Source organism: Triticum aestivum, chromosome 2D (genome assembly GCF_018294505.1).
Source record: "Triticum aestivum cultivar Chinese Spring chromosome 2D, IWGSC CS RefSeq v2.1, whole genome shotgun sequence".
Classification (NCBI taxonomy): Eukaryota; Viridiplantae; Streptophyta; class Magnoliopsida; order Poales; family Poaceae; genus Triticum; species Triticum aestivum.
In genome coordinates this window covers 18,065,670-18,086,646 of record NC_057799.1, presented here as the reverse complement: position 1 = coordinate 18,086,646, position 20,977 = coordinate 18,065,670, and the positions used below count along the sequence as shown (strand labels likewise).

Below are 20,977 nucleotides of genomic sequence, written 5' to 3'. Positions count from 1 at the left end.
CAGCACCAAATGGAGTTGTCACTTGGAATGTTCTGAAAACCAAGATACTAAATGAAGAGGCCAAAAAGGTGGCTGAAGCTAATTCCTCCTCACATTCAGATTTGTTGGTCACTCAATCCAGGGGGATAAGCAGGAGAAGAGGTCCAGGTAAAGGGACAGAAAGAGGTAGGAGCAAATCAAGAGGCAAGTATGCTGATTATGAGTGCCATCACTGCCATCAGAAGGGTCACATTAAGTGGCAATGTGGCAAGTGGAAGAAATACAAAAAAATCAAGACTAGAACCAGCAGCCAGTGATAGTGACATAGAGGGCAACCGAGTTACGTCATTAGTTGAGGACATCAAGCTTTTTATGCATGAAGAAAATGAAGGCAGATTTGGTTCCACTATTGAGGAGAGATCACTACTGTTTCTGACGAAACCGTCAACCTTGTGGATGGTGACAAGGTGATTTGGATACCGGACAGCGGTGCTACCATTCATGCTACATCTCACAGAGAGATCTTCATCAACTATACATCAGGTGATTTTGGTGTTGTGAAGATGGGAAACAATGATACGACAACCATCACTGGAAAAGGGCATGTACATTTTGAGACCACAAATGGTACAAAGTTAGTCATCAAATCTGTGAGGCACCTCATCTCAATATTATCTCCATTGGTTTGCTTGATGGAGATGATTACTTGTGCAGTTTTCTACAAGCCCACCAAAGGAAACATGGTTGTTGCAAGAGGAAAGATGGTCTCAATTTTGTATCATGTTCATGATAAGATCTTTAGTTCTCCTATCAATGCACTAGAGAAATATGATCATTGTGCTCTATGGCACAAGAAACTAGGGAACATGAGTGAGAAGGAGATGACAGTGCTAGTGAAGAAAAAAATGTTGAAAGGTGTTCACATCAAGAAATGTTCAGATTGTTTAGCAGGGAAGCAATATAGAGTTGCCTTCAAAATTCTACCTCCTCACAAGAAACCTGAGATGTTGGACTTGATACATTCTTATGTTTGCAAAATGTAGGTAAGATCTCATGGTGGTGCTAACTACTTTGTGATTTTTATTGATGACTTTTCCAGGACAATTTGGGCCTACACTTTGAGGACTAAGGATCAAGTACTAGGCATATTCAAGCAATTTCAAGCCCTAGTAGATAGAGAAACTAAGAAGAAGATCAAGTGCATTCACACTGATAATGAAGGAGAGTACACTGGGATATTTGATGCATATTTCAAGCAGCAAGGGGTTAGGCATCAATTTACTCCCTCGAAGACACACATCTGAATGGTTTTGCTGACAGGATGACATGACAATTGTTGAGAGAGTTAGATGCTTGTTTTCGAGTGCAAAGTTACGTAAACACTTTTGGGGTGAGGCTTTAAGAACTATAGTTTATATTATTAATCTCTCACCAAGTTATCCTTTGTAGGGAGATGTTCCTATAACACGGTGTGGTATGACAAGATGTCTCATCTGACCACCTGCATGTTTTTGAGTGCAAGGCCTTTGTTCATATTCCTTGAGATGAAAGGTCAAAGCTTGATTCAAGGAGACGACAATGCATCTTTCTTGATTATGGAGGTGATGAGTTTGGCTACAAGCTGTTTGGACCTATAGCAAGGAAAGTTGTGAGAAGCCATCATGTTATGTTGTAGAAGACCAAACAATTGAGGATATTGTGAAGACAAAGCGGTAGGTTCCTCCTAAGCTGCATCATGACATGATTGATTCTGACCTAGTTCCTGCAGCTCCAGCTCCAGTACAAGTTGAAGCAGATGTAAAAGATGTATTGGATGATATGCATTGTGGTGCAGGTGAAGAAGATGCTCCCCAACTGCAGCAAGAGTATGATGCTGAAGTTGATGATCCAGATCAGTAGGAAGCACCGGCACCAAAAAGTCCACCAGCTGACCCACTCAGAATATCCAACAGGGGTCGAATTCCTTCCAGCAGGTATCCCTGAGATCAGTAAATGGTGTTATTATCAAACAGTTCAGAACATGAGTGATTTGCATATGCAATAGAGTATGGGCACAAGAAGGAGTGGAAAAAGGCTATGCAAAAAGAGATGGATTCCTTGCATAAGAATCATACTTATGAGTTGGTGAAGTTACCCAATGGCAAGAAATTTTTGAAGAACAAATGGGTCTACATAATCAAGCAAGAAGAGCACACATCACATCCAAGGTACAAGGGCATAGTAGTTGTAAAAGGATTCGCCCAAAGAAAAGGAATTGACTATATGATGAGATATTTTCTTCTGGTTATGAAGATGGCATCCATTAGATTAATCCTTGTCATGGCAACAAGTCTAAAATTGGAGGTTGCGCAAATGGATGTGAAGATGACATTCCTTCATGGTGAGTTGGAGGAAGAAATATACATGGAGCAGCCTGAGGGGTTTCTTGTGAAAGGCAAAGAAGACTATGTGTGCAAGCTGAAGAAAAGTCTCTATGGCCTGAAACAAGCACCAAGATAATGGTACATGAAGTATGAAATTGTCATGGGGGAGTAAGGCTACAAGAAGTGTAGATCAGACCATTATGTGTTTATTCAGATGTTCTCAAGTGATGATTTTATCATATTGTTGCTCTATGTTGATGTTATCCTGATTGTTGGCAAGAATGTCTTTAGGATTGCTAAGGTGAAAGAGTTGAGAAAATGTTTTGCTATAAAAGACTTAGGTCCAACAAAGAATATTCTCAGGATGAGAATTAAGAGAGACATAAATTCCAACAATTTGTACTTGTCTCAAGAGAAGTATATTGAGAAGGTACTTCAAAGGTTCAAGATGGACAATGTAAAGTTGTGAGTTTTCCACTAGCAGCCCATTTCAAGTTGAGCATCAAGCAATGTCCTACCAATTATGAGAAGAAAAAGTAAATGCAGATTGTTCCTTATACTTCAGTGGTTGTGAGTTTGATGTATGCTACGGTGTGTACAAGGCCTGACATTGCTCATGCGGTTAGTATTGTGAGTAGATTATGTCTAATCCAGAAAGAGCTCATTGTGAAACAATGAAGTGGATTTTGAGATATCTCCAGGGAAGCACTGATATGAGGCTTTGCTTTGGTGGTGGTGAGCCCAAGCTCATTGCCTTTTTAGATTCTGACATGGCTGGAGGTGTTGACAAAAGAAAGTCTACTTCAAGTTACTTTGTTACCTATGCAGCGGGGAGTGGTGTCACGGCAAAACAGGTTGCAAAAGTCTATGACATTGAATACAACTAAAAATTAATTCATTGCAGTAACAAAGGTGAGTAAATTAAGAGTTATTGTGGCTGAAACGGTCGGCTTGTGAGCTTGGTTTTATGTGCTATTATGTGACAACCAGAGTGCCATTCACTTGAGTAAGAATGCAAACTTTCATTCAAGGCTTAAGCATACTGAAGTCCACTATCATTGTATTCAAGATGTGTTATATTCCAAGCAAATGCAACTTGAGAAGGTTCACACTGATGACAATGGGGTTGATAAGTTAACCAAGGTGGTGACAAGTCGCTGGCATGGCTGCCGGAAGATAGTGAGACCCTCCTTGATGTTGGGATGGGGAGTTTTTTAGGATAAGTCCATCCACATGAAGGTGTGGCAGCCCAACATCACCCCATAAGTCCAACACATGTCAACCGTTGATCTTCGTTGCATCCAGCAGTTGTGAGGGCTTCCTAGTGAAGGGAGTAGAGAAGAAAACCCTAGGCACTTCACCCTTGCTGGTGGTGGCTGTCATTCATGAGAGTGTGAGGGAACACACAAGAGAGAAACCCAACATATGAGAGAGAGAGAGGAAGAAGAAGTAGAGGTTCTGTCTAGATTTGTTGCATCTAACTAGAACGTGTTCAAGATGGTGATTGGAGGATCAAACGTGCTTGGATTGGTAGATATGCTCCTTACTTTCATTACGTCAATCTGGCTAGCTGATTTGAGAATTGGGTCAGTGGAGCATCGGATTTGAAAGTGGTTTTGTCAGCTCGGACTGCTGTAGTTTCAGAATGGAGTAGTTTTTGGAAACGAATAGTTTGGGTAGGAAAACCATGTCCGATTGAGCTGGAATTTTACGGGCATCTCAGGAACTCGTGTGTCTACTTGTGTGCCAAATTTGGTGCTATTTGGTTCAGCGACTTAAGAGCAGTTTGCAAAACACTGAAGGGGACAAAAGCATGTGTAAACTCTGCTTTGTTGAAATCTTGCCTCTTGTGGCCGGTTGGCAACACATAGGGTGTGTTATAAATCTCTCTAGAGGTTCTATATAAGATTTTGTCCTCACCCTTTTCATAGTGAATTTGTGTGGACCATTTGGTCCACAACTGTTGTTTTTTACTCCTGAAGTTGAGGAGGTTTTTCCATGTTAAATTCTGTGTCACATGTGCATGTTTTTTGTGTTATTGCACTTCTTCCTTGTTGATTGAACATGTCCTCAAAGTTTACCAAAGGTGGAAGGGGTTGTTTATTGTGCATATTTGCCATGTCGATGAATTTATGTAGCGCATTATTGCTGTCTAGCCCCAACAAATAGACCAATGAGGAAGATTGAAAGCCATGGAAATGAGCTTTGATGGGATGTAATAAGGAGGCATGGTTGTAATGTCCAGCCGTCTCCTATGTAAAGTTCAGTCCCACTTTCTTTCAAGGTGACAAATAGGACATTGTCTGTGCAAATATTTTCTCAACTTGGGAGTTTTGCGCTTTTACCATGGATCTATTTTTTTCAAAACATTTTTCTCCTCGAACCGTGTCTCCAAATCGCAAACCGACGAGCCGGACAGGCTCTCCTGGCGCTGGACCATCTCTGGTTCCTACAGCGCGAGCTCTTGCTACCAATCCCTATTCACTGGATCCATCGAAGAACCGCACTAGTGACTCACCTAGCGCTCCTGGGCACCGCTGCGCATCAAGTTCTTCATCTGGCTCGCCCTGCTCGGACGCTGCTGGACGGCAGACCGCCTCGCGCTCCACGACCTGCCGCACGAGCCCACCTGTCTGCTCTGTGACCAGGAGCCTGAGACCATGCAACACCTCCTCGCGGGCTGCTCCTTCTCCCGCCAGGTATGGCACGAGGTGCTCTCCTGGTGCCGCTCCACTGCCACGACTCCGAGCCATGACGAAGAGTTTATCGCCTGGCTGACCTCTGCCATCGCCTCCTCGCCACGCGGTCATCGACGCGGGCTCGCCTCCATCGCCATCCTCACCGCCTGGTGGCTCTGGAAGCACCGCAATGGCTGCACCTTCGACGGCGACCGCCCCTCCGTGAGCCGCGCTGTCAATGTCATCCGAGACGAGGCAAGACTATGGGCACGCGCGGGCGCCACGCACTTGGCGCAGATCTTACTAGAGACGTAGCCTAGGGCTCTCTTGGTGGCCGACGCACCACCCCTCCCCTCTTGCGTCCAGGCTATCCTTGCATGCTATCCTTGCACACATGCTTGGCTAGCCTATCTCCCGCTGTAACATAATTGTATGCACTCTTTCCTACTTATCAGTGCAATGATACGCAAGCCTTTTGCGTATTCGCGAAAAAATTCGATCTTTTTTCTTCAAATTTGACGAACTTTTTTCATTTTTTGATGAACTATTTTTTCGAAATTGATGAATATTTTTGGAATTTGAAGTAATTTTTTTCAAATTGGATGAACTTTTTTGAAAATGGATGATTTTTTTCAAATTTGATTAACTTTTTTAAAATTGATGAATTGTTTTTCATTTTTTGATGAACATTTTTTGGAAATTGATGAACTTTTGTCAAATTTGATGAACGTTTTTTTTAAAACTGATGATTTTTTTCAAATTTGATGAACTTTTTTCGAAGGCCGACGAACTTTTTGCAAATTTGATGAACTTTTTTCAAATTGGTGAAGGTTTTCCAAATCTATGAAATTCTTTGAGTTCACAATTCTTTATCGGATGCTTTGTTTTTCTATTTCCAAAAGTCATGAGTTGACCGGTCAAACCGTGACCAGTGACTAGTGAACCAATATCAATATAAGCAATGTGCAAGCGACGGACCTCGAAAAAAAAACGTGCGAGAGCGAGCGAGCACCCGCCTTGGGCCGTCCCAAGTTAGCGGCTGCGTGAGCACCACTTCCCTGTGTGGGCGCCTGAAGCGTTGTATAGGAGCACTCGGCGGGGGAGAGGGGGCTTTACGCGTGTAATAGGATTCTGCGTCTCGCACCTATGGCATCCACTTATGGGCCAACTCACATCTAAACCATAAACACACCGCAGTTGGTGCGGCCCATTAAGGCAGGTAATTTTTCTTGGAATTTATCTTAAAATATTAAATTTAAAAGAATTTTTATTAAGTTTGAATAACCAACTAAAATGATAGGCTTGATATATAAATGGATTTGACCAGGAAATTCGAGCCCCTCTGCCGCTTCCCCCTCCTCCCTCCCCTTCCCCCTTGTCTTCCCTAGAGGTGGTCGCTGGGAAAGCCCGTGCGCCGTTGGTGAAGAGGACGACAGGGATCTGCCGCCCGACGGTCATGGCTGTCTGGAGGGGCAGTGTATGATAGTGTGAGATCTCCCTCCTGCGGCTGCTCCTCCCAGTGACACATGGTCTCTTTCGACTGCGTCCCTCGCTTCGCCACCTCCTGGGCGACCAGGGGGTGCAAACACTAGAACCCTTCGTCGCCGCCCACTCTTGCCTCTTCTCTCCCCTCATCGTCCCTAGAGGTGGCCTCTGAGAAATCACGTGCGCCGTCGGTGAAGGGGACGGAGGTTATCTGGCGCCCCACTTTGTGCCTCTCTGGAGGGGCTGTACACTTCGGCGTGAGATGTCCCTGCCGCGGCTGCTCCTTCCGGCAGCGCACCGTCGCATTGGTGGCACCACGGGGGCGACAGACTCCATAGGGGTGTGACCGATCTATGCCGCAAGGGCCTTAGGGCAGCGGCTCGGGACAAGGCAGTGGCGGCATCCCCTCCGTCAGGGATGACGGACCAGGAGGCAGCTTCATGTGGCGGTGCCTAGGGCTACAGATCAAGGGATCCTATACCCAGGTTCGTCGTAGGAGGTGCGTGGCGGCCAGAGCTTTCTATGACATCTAAGAAGCTTGTGCGGGAGATCCACAACCCTCTGGGGTTAGCGGTTCTGAAGCCGGGTACGGGTTTGGTGAGTTGTGGCTGCTGGTGCAAACTGCGCTAACTTCGGTCATGGTAGACGATGGCGATGTACTTGTGTCATTTGCTTGTTCAAGGCGGCTATGGTCTTCTCGCCCAGGCTGTTCTGGGGAAACCTAGCTGCCAGTTCTTTTGGGCAGCTTAAAAAAATAAGCTGCCTCTCCCCAACTTAAAAAATAAGCCGCTCCCAAAAATTGTTGAGACTTCTAAATTAGTAATCCCATAACTAGTTCAGAAGCCCTGATAGATGAGGAAGGCGGCTTATTGGAAAAGCTGGAAAGGAGGCGGCTTATTTTTTAAGCCGCCAAAAGAACTGGCCCTAGATCTAGGTCGCGAGGCACCATTTTCCCTCCTAGGGGGCATCGTTGTTTTGGAGCAGGTGCTGGCTGGAAGGGTCCTGAGGTGGCATGGCGTGGTTTCTTGCAGTTGGAGACGGTGAGTCACAGTGGCGCGGTGTAGCTGGGTCTCAACAGCAAACTCATGATGATGGACGAGCCATGGGAGGCGGCGCTGTCTGGCGTCATGGTGGCATCGACGAGAGGCTTCAAAAAAGGTCATTTCATTGATCCCTAACCTAAAGATGGGTTCGCGGAAGACGGCAGCGGCGACTGGAGGGTGTGGATGCGGTGTGCGCCAATGATCAGCTGGACCGGTGCTTCGATTTTAGATGATGTGGGTAGGGGTGACTTAAGGGAAAGCGGCCCTGATCATGACCACTTTTATAATCAAGCTTGTAGGTGGTGGGGCTTTTGAAGATGGATTCGGAAGGATCGATGTTTTTATCTTGTAAGGCATTGCTGAATAATATAATTAAAATGGCCGTGTGCATCACTCAATTTAGAGGCTGGTGGTTCAACCTTCTTTTCGAAAAAATATAATGGATCTGATTTCATGAATAAAAAATACTAATGAGAGGATATATTAAGATAAACAATACAAAGGAATTGGGTGATATAGATAAGACTGGCACAAGATTAGATCCACTGTGCTTTTGAATCAAACTTATCTATACGTGTGCTTTGCTATTGATTTCAATTGCAACCGATTTGCAAAAATAATATCAATCGCAACCTGAGGGTCTCACTAGTAGAAAAAGGACCTAATGTGAGACACATTAGTCCCGGTTCGATTTTGGCCCGGTACTGATGGTATCATTAGTTCCGGTTCGAACGGCTATGCATTAATGCCGGTTCGTGTTGAACCTTTAGTACCGGTTCGTGCCATGAACCGGTACTAAAGGGGTGGTGGCAGGCTGGCGTCAGGCCGGGGCCCCACGAGCCCCTTTAGTCCCGGTTCGTGGCACGAACCGATACTAAAGGTCTAATCTTTAGTACCGGGTGCCACGAACCGGGACTAAAGGGTTCTAACCTATAGTCCCGGTTGGAGACACAAACCGGCACTATAGGCTAATTTTCAAACTCTACCCCCCTTATCGCCATTTCAGTTTTGAAAAAAACAAAAGAAAATGATAGAAAATTCAAAAAATAAAATTCTTCGAGATGTAGTTATATTACTACATCTACTAGTTAGGAAAATTTAAAAACTTAAATTTGGACATGTTTTGCAAAAAAGTGTTATGAAAAAGTAAAACGGCTATAACTTTTGCATACGATGTCGGGAAAAACCGTATAATATATCAATGTTCAGCACGAAAATCCGCATCCGATTTTTAGAATGTATAACTACGGCCTGTTTGCAAATTTTTAGAATCATCAAATTCTAAAAGGAAAAAAAGGATATGCTCAAATTTCAGTTTTTTTGAATTTTGGTCAAACTGTGGTCAAACTACTTATTCAAGAAATATAAGTGTTACTAAATAATTATTCAAGAATATTAGTGTTAGTAAATAATTATTTCAATTTTTTGAATTTTGGTCAAATCTGGTCAAGCTGTGGTCAAACTACTTATTCAAGAAATATTAGTGTTACTAAATAATTACTTTTTTTAGAATAATAGTTTCAAACTCAAACGGTGAAACGTGTGACCTAATGCTCAAGCTAAACTCCTGAGGGTTAATAGGATTGACAGCTTACATTTGTCAAGAAAACAACAAGTGCAGACTTGGAAAGTAGGGGGAATAGAACTCCGAAGTTAAGTGTCCTCAGGCTGGGGTAGTTAGAGGATGGGTGACCGGCCGGGAAGTTAGACGATTTGGAACGAGTGATCCACACTTGAGCAGTTAAGAGGGGTGATTAGAGACTAAATCATCAAATAATTTAGAAAATTGAAAATTAAAAAAAATCAATTTTTTTTCCAAAAAATTCAAAAAAAATACCGGTTGGTGTTACCAACCGGTACTAAAGGTCCCCCATACCACGGCGCGAGCTCACACCACGTGGTGGCCTTTAGTGGCGGTTCGTGCCGAACCAGTACTAAATGGGGGGGGGGGCTTTAGTCTCCACCCTTTAGTGCCGATTGCAGAACCATAAGAAGGAATAGGGGAATATTCGATCGTTCACTCCAAAAAGAGGGTCATATTGAAAAGAAATTATCCAAAATAGAAAGTATATTTTTTTCAAATTCAATTGTTTATTTATCTCTTATTCAAAAAATTTCCTGAAAATTGAATGAAAAAATGAAATTCAATGGAACCTAAAGGCCCTTATGAACCGGTAATAAAGCTCCGTTTTCTACTAGTGTCTCTACACTGGTATTTATTAACCAATAGATCCTCTGTAACTAATTATATAAGATGTTGAACTGCGAAAACATCTTATTCTTATAGTTACAGAGGAGTACAATGATAGCTTTCCTACAAATGAGCAGTGCCAACAGAAGATGCTTTGTAAGCAAAGTACATTGCAAGGTATATTAATTATGTTCATGGAGGGATCATGATCATTCTACATATGCTAGCAAATCATGATATCATACGTAGTGGATTAGATGCACTAGAGACTACGGCTGATCTTTCTTCAGGAGGAATATTTCCCATAAGAAATAATTACTTTTTGCTAGCCGCATAGAAATAGGCTATGAACGTTTGTGAAAGTCACATGCACACCAACATATTTCTTGCAATATAAGATAGTGTTCGCTGGAAAACATGAGCACTAAGTGCCAACCAATATATACTGAATGATAAGGTCTACCTGGCTATCAAGCATAATGGCAATTGCTGGACTGAAAGAACTGTTATAGGTTGGGGATAGCGTTATTGGGGAGATGATTTTGTCTCATCAGCTATATGACCTTTCTAGCTGGCAGGAATTAGTGGCTAGCTAGAATTAGTGATATGCGTGCCTTCATCCAAATCAATTCGGGCACTTCACAAGCTGACAAGAACTGTTGATGTTGTTTGCTACCTTCATGGTTGGTGACACTCAGCCTGGTATTACTTCAACAAGATATACAAAGCGGCACGTAGCTAGGAAAATCATCCCGCCTACCTCTGCATAGCTAACACCACTGATAAGGAAACCATCCTGGATCGCTCATCTTAGACCATGTATATATTCGGTGTACCCCTCACTGGTAATCGCCATCAGAGACGACTGTGCTAATTGTGTCATCATTGCATCATGAACTACCTGTGATGATCTCCGTAAACTAAACCAGGTAGTCTACTAAAAATAAAGACGTCCTATCAATGTGTGTTCGTGTGTGTGTGTGTGTGTGTTCACGCGTGCGGACGCGCGCGCGTGTGTGTGTATTGAACTGTCTGATGCAGTATATGATCGCATACAGTTTGTAAATGAACCACCTATGGTAATTTCTCTGGATATATAAATGGAGGTTCAAGAGATAGATCTGATAGGTCGCCTCGTGTAGGGTTTTAGGGTAAGCATTTATCACTCTAAGCTAGCTACACTTTATTCTTCGTTACCGGATGCCACATAATATGTGCATGTGTTAAAGGTTGGATTTTTTTTCCATTCATAGATTAGACGATTGAATTTACATGCACAAGTAGTGTTCAAGTAACTTTACGGGATGTACAAAACGTTAAATTTAGGGATCATGATGTTATATATGCTATATTTCATAAGGGGAAAGTAAAGATCTACGACCGATGGTAATATATTCCCAGAAACTAGACTATGTCAGCACATGATGATATATACCATATACAGTGGTGTACAATGAGACTACTTATCTTCTGAAATGTCTTCAAGACAACAAGAAATGCTTTCGCTTTTTGAGTAACGGCGAATAAGTATATCTAGGTGTGCTACAACCATGATGACCAGTTGCCAATCCTTTTGGAAGATAGACTTAATTAACCAACCATATATGGTTTAAGAGCAAAAAGCAATTTAATTTTCACATATAACTATGTGCATGAAAAATGAAGAGATATACAAGGAATAAACAATATCTTCGGATAATCCCGACAAACTGAGGTGGTTGTTCGGTAAGAGCGCAATTGTATACCTTTCTTGTTATATCGGTTACAAGTTATGCGTTCCACTTCAGCTTCCGCTGAACATGTCAAAGATAATTTGATTTTTGTCTATGATTACGATTCATGTAAAAGTTGCGAGTGCCGGACATCCATTATCCTATAGAAGAGATGGTTATATATTTTTTGTCTAGTTCTACCTTGAGCCTTCCTCCTATATATAGGTATGTTAACTGCACCGAGTGTTACATACTTGCCAGCAGGGAGTTGCTTGAAACATGTAAGTTTTCACAATATTTTTCCCATATTTGATTTAATGTATGTGCTATGTAGTAGTTGTGTGATATAATAAATTAGAATTCATTTTTAGTAAGCTCCAACATTGGAATCTCGTGATTCCCAGTGAGAAAAAAGTGCATTGTCAGATTAGAAACAAATTAATACATGTGTGTTCGAGAAAATAAGTAGTTGTGAGAGATACTTTTGCTTATAACTATGACCAATGGCCAAAGTAATATCTTTGAAAATTGACCATGTGTTTTACTTAATTGTGTGTCAGCACATGGCCTTTTAATAGACAGAATCAATTAATAATATCTCCACTAGCACCTTAGGTTCAATATTTTTCATTGTATGCAAAATGTTTGATCTACTGCTTCTGAATAATAAACGAGAAACTACTAGAAACTTGCACAATTTAATGCCAACCAACATGCTTGAAATTTATATTGTTCGATCATATAGGATCTTTAGTCCCTTAGAGTTCTAGAATGCAGAAACAAATCTTTCAGGAGATAATTTTGAAAACCACTTCATTATATCTATATAATCTCCAAATTAATGCATGACTAACCAACAACTAAGAAATTCATTCATTTACACTCTTAGTAAATTCTTAGTTGTAGTATGTGACACCTCTATAGATACATGTAATCTCATCTTAAAGTCTATAAATGCTCGTGATCTTCAACCTTTCCATTTGACTTTTTGTTGTCAATATTCTTGTCGCATATACGTAGTATATCTCATATTCATGAAATTACTACCTTGTTTCTAGCTTAATTGCATGCACGTATCAGACAATTCTGACAAAAATGTGTCAACTCATCCAGCAGGGAAATGGCGAAGAGAAAGACTGTTGTGCTACTACTTGCCCTTGCAATTGTGTTATCATACAGTGTCTTGGAGGGTGTTGCACAAAAGAGCCAAGTTGCATTCTCTCGCAAAGTGATGAATACAGAACAAAAAGCATCCTTTAGCAGGATGATTCCATTGCTTGGCGGGCAGGTTCTTGGTGCAACAAATGCAGGAGGTGTGAGCAATAATGCTGAAATAGCAAATGTTGAAACTACCACTACCGCAGATTCCCATCATGATGTCTCTGTGAAAGATTTTCATGGGATTAATCACAAACCACCACCTTATAATAGACCATAATGATGAACTAAGAAAGAGGACCATGGGCAGAAACTAGATATCCATGGATGAATTAATTACCAACTTGGTGATTTCAACACTAAGATGTAGTTCTTTGTTATGTGTGTAATGTAACTGTTTGTCATACCTGGATTGTGTGTTGGACTGTCAAGCTATTTACTGCTCTACTAATATTGTACAAGGTAGTATTGTACTAAAATGCAGAATAAACCAAGCTCATGGTCCATGGTAATGGCAACTATTTATATGTTCCATGCGATTCTTTGTCATTCTACAAGTAAACCAACTTTCAAAAACTGTTAGACAAATTAATATATATAGTAGCTGAAGCCTTTTCTGTCAATAATATATATGATTTTTATGGTTAGTCAGTCATGTTTTGTCTCATCAGGTATGATTTTTCTAGCTACGGTGGGAATTAATTAGTGGCCAGCTATCTTGATATAGAGCTAGAGATGAGCGTACCTTAGTCCAAACCAGGCAGGAAAGGGAACTTGACATGCTGACAAGCATAGTTGGTGTTGTTTCCTACCCTCATGATAGGTGAGCTGAGCCTGGTAGTACATGCACTTCAACAAGATGAGCAAAGAAGTATCAAGGAAAATGATTTTTATCCACCTTTAAAACTACTTCCTCAGATCCATTATAAGTGTCGCAGTTTTGAAGTAAGGTGAACTAACCTTAGTTCAAAATTACGACACATATTTTGGATCGGAGCGAGTAATATTTTAATACAAAGCAGTTATCTTAGACTACATGTACAGTGAACCACTCCCTGATAATTAATCACCATCAGATACGGCTTTGAAAAATGTATTGTCTTCGTATCATGAACCAGCTGTGATGATCAACAATTCCACATATAAGATTATTTTTCAACTCCCGCTTGTCCTTACACTCTATGAAAAATGAACTAAAAAAATAGAAAACAAAAATCAAAAGAATATGAAACTTTTTGACGTCAAATATGCTCAAACTTTGAAGGTGCTTGCAAGTTTTCTTGAAAAAAGAACATTCGAGGAGCTCTACACAAGAAAAAAGATTTCAGTCCTCAAAGTTTTGAGCACTTTTAGCATTGATATATGTACACCTTTCTCTACATGATATTTCATTATGAAAATTTGCAAGCACCTAAAACATTTGAGCATATTTGATGTTGCAAAGTTTCAGTTTATTTATTTATTTGAATTTACTGTTCATAGAGGGTATAGGGACACATGGGAGCTATCACACCTTTCTCTTCCATACATTGAACTAGATTTACTAATTATAAAGATGGTTTCTGAAATATATCACATATATTTATTAATTTTTAAACTATATGATGCAATACATCGCCCCATATGGTTTGTAATTACTCCCTTTGTCCCGGTTTATTAGGCCCTCTTTTATTTTTAACCAAAGTTTGACCATGAATTCAACTAATAAAGCGTAAATTATATGTCACAAAAATTATACCATAGAAAATCGTTTTCAATTACAAATCCTACAATACACTTTTTATATGATATACTTTATATATATATATTTCAAATACATGGTCAAAGTTAGACCCAAAATACAATATGGGGCCTAATAAACCAGGACAGAGGTAGTAATTGCGTATGGCAATTTATCTAACTATATATGGGCACTCTCAATGCATTATGTCCTAGACTATATCATATTCATTTGATATGCACTTAGATATAACCCCTCCAATGCATTGTATATTATTGTTTTATCTAAAATGGCTCTCATATAATGTGTTCTGTGTGGGAGTTATCTTTGTTTTGGTGCTAAGAACTATATCTTGATTAAGATACGATAACTCTATTTTTTCTTCATTAAATAGGGTGACACATTAGGATTTGAATCAGGTGTCATAACTAAGATATATTACAAGGTGGAGCACTGGGACTGCCATAATGAAAGTTTCCTAAGATGGATCTGCTAGCCAGTAGCGGGTAGCTTTTTAGGGTACGTATATGGTGAACATTCAATACATTAAAACTCCCTCCTTTTCGGTTTGTTATTCATATATAAAAAATTAATTTAACCAAGGAGGGCCCAGTTAATTGCTGGGCCACATACTTGTGGGGCATGCATTGCCCTCTCGCCTTGATGCATTTGTTGGTTCCACAAGAAGAGTAAAAAAGCAAGGGGAATCAGTTTTCACCCGGTTCTCCGTAAATTAACTGGTCAATTCTCCTACGCCTAATTAATTGATGCGGAGAATCTTATGCTTCTATTTTGGGAGAAAAAAGGAGCCTATTCCCATTGCATTGGCCCTTACGGACTGAAATTATGTTATTTAGACAAGCCTAATAAACTGAAAACGAGGGAGTAACATTTACTCTTTGTCACTGGATGCAACAGAGAGAGAGAGAGAGAGAGAGAGAGAGAGAGAGAGAGAGAGAGAGAGAGAGAGAGAGATTATGTATTTTCTTTTCAGAGATTGGTAGGTTGAATTTCCATGCACAAGTAATTAGAATGATAATCTAGTACGAAATTTCCATATATGATATAATCTAGTGTTGGTGTTAAATTATGTTTTGGTTTGTGGGTTGTAGAAAACATTAAATTTAGAGATTATGGTGTACAATGGTGTGAACATCTATGACCAAGGACGACATATTACAAGAACCTGGACTATGTTAGAAAAATCATGATAGCTATCATATCTAGTGCTATAGAATGAAACTACTTTTTTTGTTGAAAGTTGTGCAATACAACAACAAAACCTTTACCTTTTGAGTGACGCAAAATAGGTGCTTATAGGTGTGCCAAAAACATGATGATCATTTCCCCATCCCTTTGGATAGACTTAGTTAACCAAACATATATGAGTTATAATAAAATGCAATTTACTTTTCAAATATAGATGTGTGCGGGGAAATGTAAAACCATACAAGGAATATAAACTATCTTGGGATAACCCCGACAAACCAAAGTGGTTCTTCGGTAAGAGCACCATTATATCACTTTGTTGTTATATTGGCCACAAATTATGCTTTCCACTTCAGCTTCATTCGGACATGTTGGAAATGACACAACTTGTGTTTATGATTATTAGTCATGTAAAAGTTGCGCATGCTCGACATCCACTATCGAATATGAGAGATGTTTATGTTTATTTTTAAGTTATATCATTGAGTCTTTCCCCTATATATAGGTACGTTAGTTGTTTTGAGCATTACATACTTGCCATCAGGGAGATGCTTGAAACATGTAAGTTTGTATGCTATTTTCCCATATTCCATATAAATGCATGTTCTCTATAAAGTGGTGTCCAATCCCTTGTAATTCATTATCAGTATGTTAGGATATGAGACATTCTATTTACAAATATATAGATTCTTCTGATTATCAAAACCATTCAGTGAGCCAAACATAATTATGTTGCCGGTTAGAAACAAAGTAATACATGCATGTGTGCACACCAAAACTCTTAGAGAAGTATTTACAACTTTGCATAAATTTGTGTGCATCAACAACTTGTAAATCAATGGCAGGGTAATATGTTTGAAACTGACAATGTATTTGACTCCCTCCTTTAAAAAACATAAGATGTTATAACTTTTTTTTCTGGATCGGATGTAAGTAGACACGTATTAATGTGTTTGCATTTCAGTTTGTATATAGTCCATATAGAAATATCAAAAACATCTTATATTTGTGAACGGGGGAGTACTTAATTGTATGTCACCACATGGGATTTTGAATAAATAGCATTTATTAACAGTATTTCCACTAGCACCTTATGTCAAATAGTTGTCACAGGTTAAAAATGCTTGATCTACCGTTTAGGAGTAATATGTACCACAACAATTTGTCGTGTGCGATCTATTGCCAACCAACATGCCCCAAATTTCTTTTGTTAGATCTTATCGGATCCTTTGTGAGATCGTTTTCACTTGTTACTGCCCTAGAAAATATGTCTAAGTTTTCTCTGCTAGGTGCTAGATCAGAACAAAATATATTAAAAAGTAATTTTGAAAATCTTATTAGAATTGTCCCAAATATTTTGTACAAGATATGTTACAGTTGGTGATGGAGTTGTACTATATGTAGGCAGGGCATGGAGTCTTGTTCAAATAGCACACTTGTATCCTAGACCTCTTATAAAATGTGAGGGTAGACACACAATGTAACATATGCCAATATAATAGCACATGCGCATAGGGGGAGTTGACAGCATGTGTCAGCGCCCGGGTGGTCAGTTTGCAATATTTTAGCGGTGTCACGGGGAGGAGCGCCCGAAGTCATGCCCCAGCAGGAGGGTAGCCGAGCTCGGTGATCCTCATTAACAAATCTTGGTGTATTTGCTTGGTTCTCAGTAGATCGACTATGTGCCTCGGATTACTCTAATAAACATCTATGTTGTATCAGTTATCCAAATTGAGAATTATTTCACAACAACTAAGCAGTTCATCCGCCTGCACTCCTGTTAATCTATTTGTTGTATATGTAATCTCTTACACCACTATGTGCACACGTATAATCTGATCATGAAGGTTTAAAAATCCTTTTATTTTCTCCTTCTACCCTATCTAGTATTGTAGCATACCTAGTATCACTTACAAAATTTAAAATTCTCATTGAATTCTAGCTTCGTTACATGTACATATATTATATTCATATAAAATTTGTGTCAATTCATTCAGCGAAGAAAATGGTGAAGAGACATACCGTTCTCCTACTACTTGTCTTTGTAATTATGTTCTCCTACAATGTCCTGGAGGGTGGTGCATACCAGAACCAAGTGGCATTCTCTCGCAAAGAGCTGAAAGCACAGCAGAAAGTATCCTTTACTGGAATGGATCCATCGCTTGGCGGGCAGGTTTCCGGCGCAACCGATGCAGGAGGTGCAAGCAATAATGCTGAAATATCAAATGCTAAAACTACTGCTGCCACGGAGTCCCACCGTGACGTCTCATGGGATCAGTTCCGTGGTATCATCATCCACACCCACCAGGTCAAGAAACCATAATGATGAACTAAGACAAACGACCATGGGCACCAATCTGATATATATCCATGGATGAACAAATTATCAAGTTGGCAATTTCTACACTAAGATGTGGGTTCTCTGTTATATATGTGTGTGTAATATAATATGGAACTGATATATTCTAAGACTTGGATGGTATGTTTGGATTATCAAGCTACTTATTGCTGTACTAATTATTGTACATGGTATTGTACTATACACTGCAGAATAAACATGCCCACGGTCCATGGTAATGCCCACTATTTATAATTATATCTTCCATGCGATTCCATGTCGTTCTATAAGTAGAACTACTTTCCAGTACTAGTAGACAAATCTATAGTGTCTCAAGCTTGTTTTTATCAGTAATATCTGAATTTTAAGGTTAAAGTTGGTCTCTATTATCTGTACACGTATAGTACAGAAATGTTACATATTTTCCAAGACGAAGGAGAGTGGGGTACACAAACTGACCATGGCCCTCCCTTGCACGACCAACCACAAATTAGATGCCCACAAAAAAAATTCAACCTAGCAATCAGGCCCATTATTAGTAGTCTGTTAGCCTAAAAATTGTAGTTTCATGATGAGAACATGTGGTGACAGCAGGGGGTCGTGGCTGCTCCTGGTGCACAGCTATTATTAGGTAGTTGCACATATAGGTGTGAGATGCTCATGTCGTGCTGAATTATGCATTTGCTTGCATGTCATCAGCGTTGTGTGGTCGTGCACATACAAGCCTGTTATTAGTATGTTCCATATATTGATCCGAGATGTTCCTGTGGTGCTGAATTATGCATCACCATGTATATGTGATTGCGGCTGCGCGCTTATATAAGCATGTCACAAGCATCGATCCTAACTTGTCATTCAGAGTTTTACAATCCCAGATAAGTGTACATTTTACAGGGCGCGTTTTGGCAGATACAAATAAGGAAGAATGGAGTCATCACACAAGCTTTTCCCGGCCGTTGCCATCCTCCTCCTGCTCGTCGTCGCCACCGGTAAGTACCATTTCGCTCCTGTTGCGAGAACAAAACAATGTAAACATGCATATGATATTAGTGTCCTCCAATTCTTGGGTTGGTTTATTATTGTTGATTGGTGTTCAAAAAACTAACCATGTGCGCTTATTCATGTTTGTCTTCAGAGGTGGTGCCAGCGCAGGCACGAGAGTGTGAGACAGAGAGCGAGCGGTTCAACGGGCTGTGCTTCGTGTCCGAAAACTGCGCCGGTGTGTGCGGTGCGGAGGGGTTCACCGGTGGCAAGTGCTCCGGCTTGAAGAGGAGGTGCATGTGCACGAAGGAGTGCTAGACGATATCATGATATATTTAGGTGGTTGGACGGCGACAATTATGAACTTATTCTTTGCATGGTTTGAATTACCTTTGTTCGTATGTTTGATAAAGTTCCAGGTTCACCGCGATGTTATCCTTGGGTTCGAATGAAGGAAAATGTTTTGTTTCTTTAAAGAAAAGAAAATGTGTGGCCCATGAGAGTGTTCATGGGATCACATGTATCTCCTTTTTTTCCGTATGTTTCTCTTCTTTCTGGGTGTGCCTAGCTCTTATCTAGATGAGACATAACTAAGTACCATCTAACTCCTATGCCATTTGATTTTACATAAAGATTCGTGAAGATTTTTTCCTTTCCTTTTTCTTTGATTAATCAAATGGGGTACAAGTTAGATGGACATTGTTAATTCTCGTCTAGACGAGAATTAGCAAATCCGTTTCTTTATATATAGAAGTTTTTTTTTTGAGATAGATTTCACTGTAGCTGAACTATCAGAGTTTTGATTTTTTTAGCGGAACCAGATTTCGGGTACAAATGTCCAACTAGTCAAGCCAATAATTGAGAAGATTTAGCCCAAGAATAGCTGGACAGGTCTACGAATGAAACAGGATGTGAATAGTGTTGGGTTAAGTCCCTCCACATGGAGGTGTGTTGGAAGCCCAACATCAGCCCATAAGTCTAACACACGTCAGCCGTTGATCTTGTTGGGGAACGTAGTAATTTCAAAAAATTTCTACGCACACGCAAGATCATGGTGATGCATAGCAACGAGAGGGGAGAGTGTTGTCCACGTATCCTCGTAGACCGATAGCGGAAGCGTCTAACACAACGCGGTTGATGTAGTCGTACGTCTTCACGATCCGACCGATCAAGTACCGAACGCACGGCACCTCCGAGTTCAGCACACGTTCAGCTCGATGACGTCCCTCGAACTCCGATCCAGCCGAGTGTTGAGGGAGAGTTTCGTCAGCACGACGGCGTGGTGACAATGTTGATGTTCTACCGACGCAGGGCTTCGCCTAAGCACCGCTACGATATTATCGAGGTGTAATATGGTGGAGGGGAGCACCGCACACGGCTAAGAGATCAATGATCAATTGTGTCTCTAGAGGTGCCCCCTGCCCCCGTATATAAAGGAGCAAGGGGGGGTTCGGCCGGCCTAGAGGAGAGGCGCTCCAGGAGGAGTCCTACTCCTACCGGGAGTAGGACTCCCCCCTTTTTTCATGTTGGACTAGGAGAGAAAGGGGGAAGAGGTGGAGGGGAGGAAGGAAGGGGGAGCGCCGCCCCCCTCTCCTTGTCCTATTCGGACTGGGGGGGGGGGGGGAAGGGGCGCGCGGCCCTGCCCTGGCCTCCTCTCCTCTCTTCCACCTAGGCCCACTAAGGCCCATTAAGTTACCGGGGGGTTCCGGTAACCTCCCGGTACTCCGGAAAAATCCCAATTTCACCCGGAACACTTCCGATGTCCAAACATAGGCTTCCAATATATCAATCTTTATGTCTCGACCATTTCGAGACTCCTCGTCATGTTCGTGATCACATCCGGGACTCTGAACAACCTTCGGTACATCAAAACATATAAACTCATAATATAACTGTCATCGTAACGTTAAGCGTGCGGACCCTACGGGTTCGAGAACTATGTAGACATGACCGAGACACCTCTCCGGTCAATAACCAATAGCGGAACCTGGATGCTCGTATTGGTTCCCACATATTCTACAAAGATCTTTATCGGTCAGACCGCATAACAACATACGTTGTTCCCTTTGTCATCGGTATGTTACTTGCCCGAGATTCGATCGTCGGTATCTCGATACCTA

At 41.0% G+C, this 20,977-nt stretch overlaps 2 protein-coding genes across 2 annotated transcripts; both read left to right on the top strand.

The window, feature by feature from the left end:
- Positions 1-15,993: 15,993 nt before the first annotated feature.
- LOC123048348 (uncharacterized) lies at positions 15,994-18,134 on the top strand. Its single transcript, XM_044471469.1, has 2 exons — positions 15,994-16,099; positions 17,536-18,134. The coding sequence occupies exons 1-2, from the start codon at positions 16,087-16,089 to the stop codon at positions 17,859-17,861; spliced, it is 339 nt and encodes a 112-aa protein (XP_044327404.1). The 5' UTR covers positions 15,994-16,086; the 3' UTR covers positions 17,862-18,134.
- Positions 18,135-18,690: 556 nt separating this feature from the next.
- Positions 18,691-19,514, top strand: LOC123048347 (defensin Tk-AMP-D1.1). Its single transcript, XM_044471468.1, has 2 exons — positions 18,691-18,865; positions 19,012-19,514. Exons 1-2 carry the CDS (start codon positions 18,802-18,804, stop codon positions 19,173-19,175), a joined length of 228 nt encoding a protein of 75 aa, XP_044327403.1. The 5' UTR covers positions 18,691-18,801; the 3' UTR covers positions 19,176-19,514.
- Positions 19,515-20,977: the final 1,463 nt, after the last annotated feature.